This window comes from Poecilia latipinna, unplaced genomic scaffold (genome assembly GCF_001443285.1).
Source record: "Poecilia latipinna isolate Pla-1442-1.1 unplaced genomic scaffold, P_latipinna-1.0 Scaffold2931, whole genome shotgun sequence".
In the NCBI taxonomy this organism is placed as follows: Eukaryota; Metazoa; Chordata; class Actinopteri; order Cyprinodontiformes; family Poeciliidae; genus Poecilia; species Poecilia latipinna.
This window is the reverse complement of record NW_015115547.1, coordinates 54,603-66,082: the sequence shown is the minus strand read 5'-3', so window position 1 is coordinate 66,082 and position 11,480 is coordinate 54,603. Positions and strand designations below refer to the sequence as shown.

The 11,480-nt window shown below is 36.1% G+C and overlaps 2 protein-coding genes across 3 annotated transcripts in view; both read left to right on the top strand.

Annotated features, from left to right (window-relative positions):
• Positions 1-5,387: 5,387 nt before the first annotated feature.
• LOC106939627 (V-set domain containing T-cell activation inhibitor 1-like) lies at positions 5,388-8,766 on the top strand. Its single transcript, XM_015022090.1, has 6 exons — positions 5,388-5,690; positions 6,941-7,261; positions 7,349-7,612; positions 8,044-8,131; positions 8,255-8,368; positions 8,551-8,766. The coding sequence occupies exons 1-6, from the start codon at positions 5,624-5,626 to the stop codon at positions 8,666-8,668; spliced, it is 972 nt and encodes a 323-aa protein (XP_014877576.1). The 5' UTR covers positions 5,388-5,623; the 3' UTR covers positions 8,669-8,766.
• Positions 8,767-8,864: 98 nt separating this feature from the next.
• Positions 8,865-11,480, top strand: part of LOC106939624 (CD276 antigen-like) — a 12,012-nt gene continuing 9,396 nt past the window's right edge. For both annotated transcript variants that reach the window (XM_015022087.1, XM_015022088.1), the window contains exon 1: positions 8,865-10,777. In XM_015022087.1, coding sequence (XP_014877573.1) covers positions 10,717-10,777 — 61 coding nt within the window. In that variant the 5' untranslated portion in view covers positions 8,865-10,716. The remainder of the gene's footprint in view (positions 10,778-11,480) is intronic.

Genomic DNA, 11,480 nt, shown 5'->3' with positions numbered 1-11,480 from the left:
CAGTATATTTTTTCCTTTTTTAATAAATATAGTTTATTTTTCTTTTGACTTCTTATTTTTTTAATTAACACTGAAAATGGGGAACAGATGTGAGGTTTTCTTCATAATTATTTATATATAATTTTATAACTGATGAAAACATTCAAACATTAAATCCTTTAAACTTTATACTTTCACGTTAAACAGAAAAAGGCCAAATATTTTTCATTTTGGCTAAAAGTCATGAAGTAAAATCAAACTATGGATTCAGATCCATTTATAAATGTGTCTTTACTTCCTTCAGATCTTTAGCATTAAAATAAAAGATTAAACTCTGAGCTCTCAGTGAAATCTTATCCAACACGACTGAAGACATTTTGTCTTTCTAAGTATCTGAACCAACAGAACCAGTTTTCTTACATTCATCTAAACTCACAGCTCTAAAACTTCCTGTTTGGAAAACGTTTTACCTTTAAAATTAAATCCTGTTTTCTGATTATTTAAATCATCTGAAGTTATTCCAGTTTGTAGTTTTTTTTAAAATGTTCTTAAATATTTCATTAAATTAATGTTTCTTTATAATTCACAATGTGGTGGATTGATGATTTTTGTTTGAGTTCATTTTGTTAGTTTTGTCTCAAATTCATTGAGAGCTTTTATTAGAGAAATATAAAACCAAACAATGTAACACATGTTTATATATTTTAGACTTCGGTTTTACTTTCCCTCGATCTTCATTTGGACTTTAATCACATAGTCATTTATTTCTTCATTTATTTGTCCATCATTTTCCCATTTAGACCAAAACAGATCAACAAACCCCAAAACCACACATAGTGGAAAACGGTTCACCTCTTCCTCTTAGCAACCTAACAGAATGACCCTTGACCTTTAGTAACCCCCCCCCCCCCACTTCCGATACACTCAGTACACAAAACAGAATACGCCCCCTAGAGGAGACAAACACATGAAGACCAGATAAATGGTTAATGTTCACAAAAAATATGTAGTATCTTTAACATTTCAGCAGTTTTTCCTTTTAAACAAATAAACCAATTATGTTACAACTTTCTGAAATAAACAAATTATCTTTCTTATCACAAAACACAGTTGTGAATATTTATACCTGCTTTTTCAGAAGAACAGGAAGAGCAGTATGTCCAAAACACACGAAGAAGAAACAAGCTGCTCTTCAAAATAAAAGCACTAATGACCACCAGGTGTCACTATTGGACCAGCGAACAACCAGGAGCATTTTAACCCTTTAGTAACCATTTACAGTATGAACAGCCTGGACTGACTGAACGAGAAGCATCTTAGTTATTTAAAGATTATGAAGCTGATTTGGACAGAAAAACCTAAACATGAAATCTGAAGTTAAAATATTTCCTTCCTGCTGCAGATCCAGAGGTTTCCTGTGTTTTCAGACAGAGCTGCTTGTTGCCCTGTCAGATCCAGCTTGGCTCTGATCCACTCATCCACTGGTACCAAGTGTCAGCTGGAGATCTTCTGGTTCACTCCTACTATCACAACAAAGACCAGCTGGGTAAGCAGAACCAGAACTTTAAGAACCGGACGTCACTGATCCTGGATCAGATCTCCACAGGAAACGCCTCCCTGCTGCTGAAGGAGGTGAACATCCAGGATGAGGGAAGATATAAATGTTACACCAGCACCAGCACAGGATATAAAGAATCATTTATAAACCTGCAGACAGAAGGTAGAACTGAGTTAATATCTATTTAACATCTATTTCAGCTGATTTTCTTTGTTTTTGATGCATTTTCTCCTGCAGCTCCAGTCTCTGACATCAGGATCCATCAGGATGGAAACAGGATCACCTGCAGCTCAGAGGGGATCTACCCTCAACCTGAACTCACCTGGTCCACTGAGCCTCCATCCAACACGACTCTGAATGAAACTACCAGGATCCAGAAAACTGAAGATCAGCTTTACAACATCAGCAGCTCTCTGACGGGTCCAGATGGTCCAGATCTGATCTACAGCTGCAGCATCAGAACCAGGAGGAACCAGAAGACAGAAACTTTTATAAAACCAGGTGAGAAAACTGGAGAACAACTACTGATGTTTGTTTAAATTTATATCATCGTTATTTTCAGAAGAAGATTAAATCTTTATTTTCTCCTCTCTGATGGTAAAAACTGTAGAGAATGAGGCGAAGCAATAAGTTTTATCTCCCAACTTTACAGATCTAGAAACAGAAACAACTAAATCAGAAAACAAAACCATTTTCTTCAGATACATAATTGATGACATTCCTTTACCTTTTATATAATAAATATTATTTTCTCATCTGTGAAACAGCCTAATAACCTCACTGGCCTGCTGCTGTTTGGCTAAATCACACAGTAACATTAAACTTTTCCATCTCTTTTTATGCAGAATCTGTGCAGAAAGATGAAGATTTACCCTGGTGGCTGATTGGTGGTTTGATTGCAGCAGCAGTGGCAGTAATAATAATCATAGGAGTGACAGTCTGGTATAAATGTAAAAGGTAAAACTACTTTCTATTTTCTGTTTTAAATTTACTGCTGTTGTTCTCTGAACTGAATATTTCTATTGTCCTAAACAAAACAAGCCATTTATTCATTTTCTGTCTGATTTATTATTTCATACGACTTAAAAGTAAAAAGAGTAAAAGAGGAACAGCATCAGCATCAGATGAAAATCCACAAGGCCCAGAGAAAGTAAAGAATCAAATCTCTCAGTATTTTGGATAAAATACTTTTTAAATGCTTAAAGTGAATATTTGTCACTTTACTGACTGAAAACTAACATTATACATTTTACTATCAAGTGAAAATTATATCTTGATTCATCTTAACTCATTTTCTCCCAAAGATTTTCTGCAAGAACAAAGAAAAGTTTTATTTTCTGTCATAACAAGATCAGGACTGTTTAAAGGAAAACTAACATAATTTAAACTCCTTTAAACTCACAAAGCAAATTAAAATGTAAAACAAAAAAATCTTATTCAGATAATGATCATGGTGATGGGGTGAATATTTAAGGTAATAATCATAATTTTTATTTGGTCTTTAGAAATATGACTTTGTTCTAAAGAAAACAAGTTAATATGAACTAAACTGTGTGTGATGGTGAATTTTGTTACAGGGATACTGAGATGAACCATTTAAATGGTAACACAGGATCTGACAGTAAACAAGGATCAACGAAACAGGGTAATAAAAACAAATCGATCACTGAGGAACCCGGAGAGATGGACCCCCTGGAAACACCTTCATGATTCCAGATGTGCTGCAGCTGTGAGGGGGAGGAGCCTAAAGGAAGAGAAAGGAGAGAAAAACAACTGGAAACAAGAAAACAAGACAAGAAAACACAACAATGATCCAGAACATGAAGAATCAACTGAAGTTCATGACAGCAGAGAGCTGGACGACGATGAAACTTTGATGAACTTCAAGAACTTCATTTGGAGGAAAAGAGATAAAAACTGTAAATTAAGATCATTATTTCATGTTGAAGTGATTTATTATTTTCTATCTTGAAAATATATATATAATATATATATATATATATATATATATATATTTTTTTTTTTTTTTTTTTTTTTTAAATAAACTGTTAAACTGCTTAATTCACTCAGAAACATTTTTTACCTGCACAGTTTAGGGACCATTTTCATAATTAATAAATCTGATCACATATTAATATTCATCAGTCATTAAGATTTTATTATGTTTATTAGACAAAATGAAACATTAATCTCAGATTTATCTCAGTCAGATTGGCAATACGTCATTAATGATGTTTATCAACTAAGTACCTTTAATCGTTTGATGTTTGTTATACATAGAAGTTTTAAAAAATCCTCTGACGTGTTTTAATCAGATAAATGTCATATTTATCACTTTAGCTGCTTTTAAAAATGTGAATTATGAGACATAAAATGGGATTACAAAGAAAATAAAGGTAATATTGATTTAATAACTTTCATACTACAGAAGGTCCTAAAATAGAAGTTTTATAGATTAAATGTTTATGATGAAGGAAATATGTGATAAAATGTGTTTTGCTGTATAACGACGGTGCTGAACTGGATTATGGGAAACTTATTTTCTGGACATTTATTGCAGCTAAACATAATAATAGGTGCTTCTTATTCTGTTACTTCAGATTTATAGTTTTTTTTTTACTTTTCAACAAGTTGCTTTGAGATGAAAAGAGCCGATTGAATTATAATCTGAAATGTGTGAAGATGCAACTGTTGTTTCATTATAAATGTGTCTGTATTGGTTTATTGTTGGGTTTTTACATTCACATGTAAAAATGTTTGATATGCTAGATTTAATAAATTAATTCAATTTGGATTGAATATATCTGAGATAATAATGTTTTATTTCCATTAATGATGTGTGAACACTCTGGATCTGCTCTTTGCCTTCAGAGCTGGACGGCAGCCTGTGAGGTCCAAACTGTTCTTCTCTTCATTCATCATGGTAGTTTTAAATGTGTCCACTAGGGGCCGCTGTCCGTCATATCACTGGCCATGCTTTTCATTTCTTTACCTCCAGCTGTGGATTTATAGTTCAGGCAGAATTAAATGTTTTTCTTGTGTTTGTTTCATCTCTGATCGCCATGGAAACCGAGTCAGATTATAAATCAGCTGAAAAACCATCAACTTTATAGAATCTGTGGAAAACAGAAACAGAATCAGCTGAAGATTAACTGAACATCCATCACAGCTTCAAAACATCAAAAAGAAATTCATCTAGAAATGAAATCGTTAAACATGTCCGACTTCCAGTTTCTCCTGCTACAGCTGAAGTATGCAACTTTTATTAAAAAAATAAAGTGTTTTACATATTTGTGAAATCTGTCAATATGTTGTGACGGTACAGTATAAGACAGATAATCTGTGAAAAAGTCTGACTCCTCTGCCTCAGTTATGAAGCCCCAGGATCTTTTATTCCAGATTATAATTATTCACCAGTTTTTTAATCCCTGAATGTTCTTCATCTCGTTAGACAGAATCTCAGCCCTGCAGGGTTTTGGTCAAAGAGACGTTTAAATGTGTGTTGATGGGATGAAATTCTCTAAACCTGCAGCCAGAACCTCCATGTTCACTGAGACCAGATCAGAATCAATCCGGTTCTGGAGGTGAAAGCAGCTTCAGATCCTCCTGTGGTGAAATCAGCCAAATGCTCCACATGCATGTCAGTTATTCTGTCTGCATTATTACAGATGAAAATAAACTCGTCTGTTTGAATTCATCCGGCTCGTCCCTTCAGATCGGATCAGGAGAACCTTCATCAGAACAACCCGTTTGGTTCACCAGAACTCCTGAGTGATCAGGATTTCAGCTCTGAGCAGAACATCAGATCCATCAGATCCATCAGATCCATCAGGACATGCAGATCATCTGAGAGGAACTTGAACAGCTTGTTTTGAACCTTCAGGCAGATCCTCGGTTAGTTAGGAATGTTCTTTGACGAACAGAACTTCCTGTTGTTGAGTTCTGGAGCCGTGATGTTGGAGGAATACCGGGAATTCTCACAATGTGGCGTCTCAACATTCTGCATGTCGGTTTTACTCTGATGAAGCAGCTCTGAGTAAACAGCTGATCAGTAAACAGCTGATCAGTAAACAGCTGATCCTGAACATGGCAGGCAGATCCGTCTTTAAAACCTTCCTGGTTCTGGTTCCTCTGCTGGCTGGTTCTGAAGCAGGTGAGTCAAAATATTCAGCTTCTTATTCTGATGTCAGCATGAAGATGGTTTGTTGTGTTTTTCTGAACAAACACAGGAAACAGAAACACTGACGATGTTTCACTGAGGGAAACAGTGAAATGAGTTCAGGATTTCTCTCATAACTCCTGAGTTACTGAATTCAGACTGTAGACATTCAGTTTTAATTAAAGCTGATTTAAACACACAGAGTTTTATCAGCTGGAGGTTCTGATATTTACTCGATCATGTTGTGTTTTAATTCAAATCTTCTTCACCAGAATAAAAACTCTACACTTTATGGTTTTCTATATTTGGGTTTTTTAGATGTGTTTCTCTTTCTTTTATTCAAAGTAAAGTTTTTCTGGCTTCAGTTTATTTATGTATCACTGAATCTTAACAGATTCATCTGGAAACTTCCTGTTTGTTTAATGAAAACTGATATGAAGGATCTGGATGTGACGTTTCCTACATTTGAAGATTTATGCTAATTATTTTACAACCTGTTAAAGATGAAAACATTTCCAACCTTAAAGTGGCAGAGGGCAGTTTTTCCTTCACATGTTTAATTTAATCATAACATAAACCATGAAGGGAAATGAAACTCAGAGGCTTCAGGAAGATCAATGATTGATTTAGAACAGATTCATTAACTGATTCAGTTTTTTACTGTCAAAAATGAATTTATGAGCTTAAGTTCAGATTTTATGAAACGTGACAAGAAGTCGTTTCTTCTGTGTGTCACAGTTGGAGGGAAGAAGCTGCAGAACCAGTTTGCTGTTTACAAGCTGCTCAGTTAAACCCTGGAAACAAACAGCAGTTTTAAAATGTTCCTTCAATCGGCTCTCTGCCTAAAACCTGTTCAGAAATACTGAACTAGATTAGAGTTGCTTTTGTCTTTGTAAATGTTAAATGAACATTTCAGATTTGATTAAATTTTGTTAGTTTTGCCTAAAGTTGATCAGAGGTATTTTTATGATTCCTTCTCCTTCAGTCTCAGCTGATGGAGAGAAAAAGTTTAAAGTTTTTCTGCCATGAGGATGAAGGATGACACACTCACTGTTTACTCTGATTTCAGGATTTTAAAGCGTTTAAAGGAGTGGCCTAGTTAAAGCAAGTGGTCCCCCAGGCTAAAACTGCTGATTTAAGGACTCTGTGGCTCCTCGGTGTTCAGCACCATCTTTATTTAATGACTGTGAAAATGATTTGATGAAAATTTAACCTAAAAAAGTTTCATCTGCTTCCTGCTGCAGATCCAGAGGTTTCCTGTGTTTTCAGACACAGCTGCCTGCTGCCCTGTCAGTTCCAGTCCGGTTCTGGTTCGGTGATCCGCTGGTCCAACCCGTCATCAGCTGGAGACTCTGTGGTTCACTCCTACTATGACGGCCAGGACCAGCTGGGTCAGCAGAACCAGAAGTTTCAGGGCCGGACGTCACTGATCCTGGATCAGATCTCCAGAGGAAACGCCTCCCTGCTGCTGAAGGAGGTGAAGATCCAGGATGAGGGAAGATATAAATGCAACATCAGCAGCAGCACAGGATATAAAGAATCATTTATAAACCTGAAGATAGACGGTGAAATATTTTATTAAACACATTTCATGTTTTCCAGCTGCTTTTCGTTGGTGTTTCACTTTTTGATGCATTTTCTTCTGTTTCCAGCTCCAGTCTCTGACATCAGGATCCATCAGGATGGAAACAGGATCACCTGCAGCTCAGAGGGGATCTACCCTCAACCTGAACTCACCTGGTCCACTGAGCCTCCATCCAACACGGCTCTGCAGAACAGAACCACAGTCCATCAGACTGAGGAGAAGCTTTATGACATCAGCAGCTCTCTGACGGGTCCAGATGGTCCAGATCTGATCTACAGCTGCAGCATCAGAACCAGGAGCAACAGGAGGACAGAAACCCTTAAAAAAGGAGGTGATGAAACCACAGAAAATAACTAAACATGTTGGAGCAAAATAATTATATTTTCATTCAGATTAAACCCATAATTTTCATGAATTCTTCCATTTTACGACAGACTAAAATAAATATTTCATTTGCTTTCTCTGTTTGTAGAAACTGGTTTGAATCTACAGAAATGTAGCTGAAATTCTAACTAGTTTAAAAAGTGGAGGGATAAATTTAATTTTCCTGGGATGTAGATGAAGAAATAAAACCAGTTTTATTTCAGATTCAGACGTCATGGCCTGAGAATGTTTCCTCCTGATCAGAGGAACTGAAATCATTTCTCTGTGCTGCTGCAGAGCAGCGTGAAGATCGAACTGCTGGAACCTTTTCTGTTATTTATGAAACACAGTCATTTATAAATGATGCAGACGGTCAGTGTTTCTCCTCTTCCTCTGCAGAATCAGCAGGAGGTAAAACCTGGAAGGTGATTCTGGGTCTGATTGGACCAGCAGGAGCAGCAGCAGCAGCAGCTTTTTTAAAGAAAAAGTACAACTTTATTTTGTCTCCACTCTTCAGTTTACTACATAAACTCTGCCTCTGTTGATGCTTCTCTTGTCCCAAAGAAAACAATTCATGCATGAATTTATTGTCTTTGTTTTATTGTTACAGGTGTAAGAAGGAGGAGAAGGATGGAAAGAAGCAGAAGGGTGATGAGGAGAAGAAGAGCAAGGACTCAAAAAAAGGAGAATCAGAATCATTTGGAAATTTTAGTGAAGAGTCAGAGTAAGTAAAGCATCAAAAACTTTAACAGTAGACAAAACATTTTCTTTGCATACTTAAAGTGAACGTTTAACTATCACAAATAAAGACAGAAAGAAAGTAAGATGAGAAAAAAGATTGAATTTTATTTAGTTTTTGGAACAATGACTTTTTTCTAAAACTGAACTGTCTGGATTTTATTGCAGCTCAGTTGACTTTCAGCATTCTAGAGCAATAAAGACGATAAGGGACGACATAAAAGGAGAATTTGTTAAAATAAAGATGAGCGTGACCACGGAGGAACCAGAGAGCGGGTCTACGTAGACTCCTGGAAAACGCTGCAGCCATTACAGATGAGCAGCAGCTGCGAGGGGGCGGAGCCTAACGGATGAGCTGCAGCTGGGAGGGGGCGGAGCCTAATGGATGAGCAGCAGCTGGGAGGGGGCGGAGCCTAACGGATGAGCTGCAGCTGGGAGGGGGTGGAGCCTAATGGATGAGCTGCAGCTGGGAGGGGGCGGAGCCTAACGGATGAGCTGCAGTTGGGAGGGGGCGGAGCCTAACGGATGAGCAGCAGCTGGGAGGGGGCGGAGCCTAACGGATGAGCTGCAGTTGGGAGGGGGTGGAGCCTAACGGAAGCTGAAAGAGAGGAAAACGACACGAATCCACAGAAAACACAATGATGATCCACTGAAATAATAAAACAACACAAAATGACACAGAACTGAAACGAAACGTTTTTTCTCCATGTCAGGATGAATCAGCAGTTCAGGTAAAACTTCATCTGGTTTGAAATAAGAAAATAAGATAAAAAAACTGTTTGCAGGAATTAAACTATGGATCATTATTTCATGTTAAATTCCTTTATTTTTTCTTATTAAACTCACTAATTATTTCAGAGGAGTTAATTTTTAGCAGCACAGTTTAGGAACCTTTTTCATAATTAATCCCTGCAGACAGATCAGCCATAAATCTGGAATCATACTAATATTTATCAGAGATAGTAAGATTTTTTATGTATAACAGAAGAAAATGAAACATTAATCTTAGTTTTATCTCAGTCACACAACAGTTAATAAACCAAATGTTTATTATTTGATGTTCCTACTGATGCTAAGACACTAAAAAACAGGAAAATACAAAATCATCACATCTGTTAGACAAAAAAAGTTTGTCACTTTAAATGCCTTTTAAGGATGGAAATCATAAAACACAAACTACCGATAAAGAAATGGACGAGTAATATTGATTAAATATCTTTCAGGTTGTAAAACTATTAAATGGTTTTACTAGAGTAAATGTCTAATAAAAACTGGTTTGTTGCTTCAACAAGACGAGATGTTTATTCTGTTTCTTCAGCTTTAAGTTTATAACTGTTTGTGATAAACTGGTTTATTTTGTGAAGTTTAATTTTTATTTTTCAAAATAATATGAATATGACATTTTGTTTTTTTTTTCTGGTTAGTCACAATAAAACAGTAAAGTTTTGACATGATAGTCATTGGATTGATGAACAAAAGTATTGAGGGAAATGTGTGTTTTTTTCATGTGTTTCATATTTTATTTTTGTTTTGCTCAAAGTTATAACAAATTTCTAGATGTGAAAATTGTGCAGAAGTTATTGTCAACATTTATGTCAAATATTTTACTTTTCCTCAGTTGTGGTGAAAACTGATGTCAGTTTATGAATTTAATTTTCACAAATAAAACAAGTTCTTTGAAATGAAATGATGAAATTATAGTCTAAAGTTAAATGTGTGAAGATGCTCCTTTTGTTTCATTATTCAGGTGTTTGTGTGGATTTATTATTGATGAATCTAAAGTTAGTGATCATCCATTTATATGTCTGAGAGATTAAAATGTTTTATGATGTGTAAACATGCAGGACGGGAGCCTGTGAGGTCCAAATCAGGTCCCAGCCTCTGTAACAAACATCTACTGTATATGAAACAGATCCATGATCCATAAAAATAATCCACACCTGGTTTCATTCTACATAGTGACAGTTTGTCAAAAATGAACAAACAAAATAGTTTTTATAAAAGTTACACATCTAGTTGGAAAAGTTCTGCTTTGTTCACAATTCAAGGCTCAAAAACTCCAAACAGATTCAGGAAATTGAAGCTTCAGTCTCTACAGGTTTTCCTTCAGGTTTGAACTTGATGCCAGTGAGTCAAGTTGATTCATGCTGATCCAAATCACAATGCAGGGCTGCAGTCTCTGCTGCAATCTCTGCTTCAGTCTCTGCTCTTATCTGCACTCTGCATCTCAGGAAACATTTCATTCCTGAGGATCTGCTCCAACATGTCTGCTCAAACGTTCAGTTTTCATGTTGGTTCAGTTCTCCTCGTGTTGCAGCTGCTCAGTCGGGTAACATGAAGATAAAATTAATGCGTTCTCTGACTTTCCTGGTTTTCATGAGTTTCTGGAAAATATGTGAGTTTTGGTAACTTTTTTCTGTGTTTTACACTTTTTTATTTGTTAGCACCTTTGTGTTATTATACTTTTATAAAATGAGATGTTGAAAAATCCTATTGTTTTGTTATGCCTTAAATTTAAACCTGATAGCATGAAAATATGTTATGAGGTTTAAATATAACATGTTATTATTATATTATTGTTATATTATTAATCATTATGTAACATGATTTACAGGTTGGTGATTTCCCGCCATTTTATAGCAGCAGCTCTGCATCGCTCTGCAGTTTCTGCTCTGAATCTGTTCATGAACAAAAGACCAGCATTAATAAGTTTGGTTGGCTAAACTTTGTCTGTATGCAGCCGTTATTTTTCTTTATGTTTTTGTGTTTTCTGTGAGCAGTTCAGTTGCAGCAGATCTCCAGATCTGGTCTGTCTGCAGGTTGGATTCGCTCAGAAAATAAACCAGAATGTGACTTTATTTGTTTTCCTGACAGATCGACTCGTTTTAGGATCAACTTGTAGTCGGATTCTATCATTGAATTGCTGCAGCTGCTGATTACAGTTTTATTTAGAGGCATTTCACAAATCTATTTCATCACTGATGCAATAATTAGGTTCAGCCAAATGTCTGGTCATCAAGCTTTTGGAAAACAACATGCTGCTGCCAAGCAGGACTGAGATTCACTGGATCAGAACCAGTGGCGGCTGGCCAGTAGGG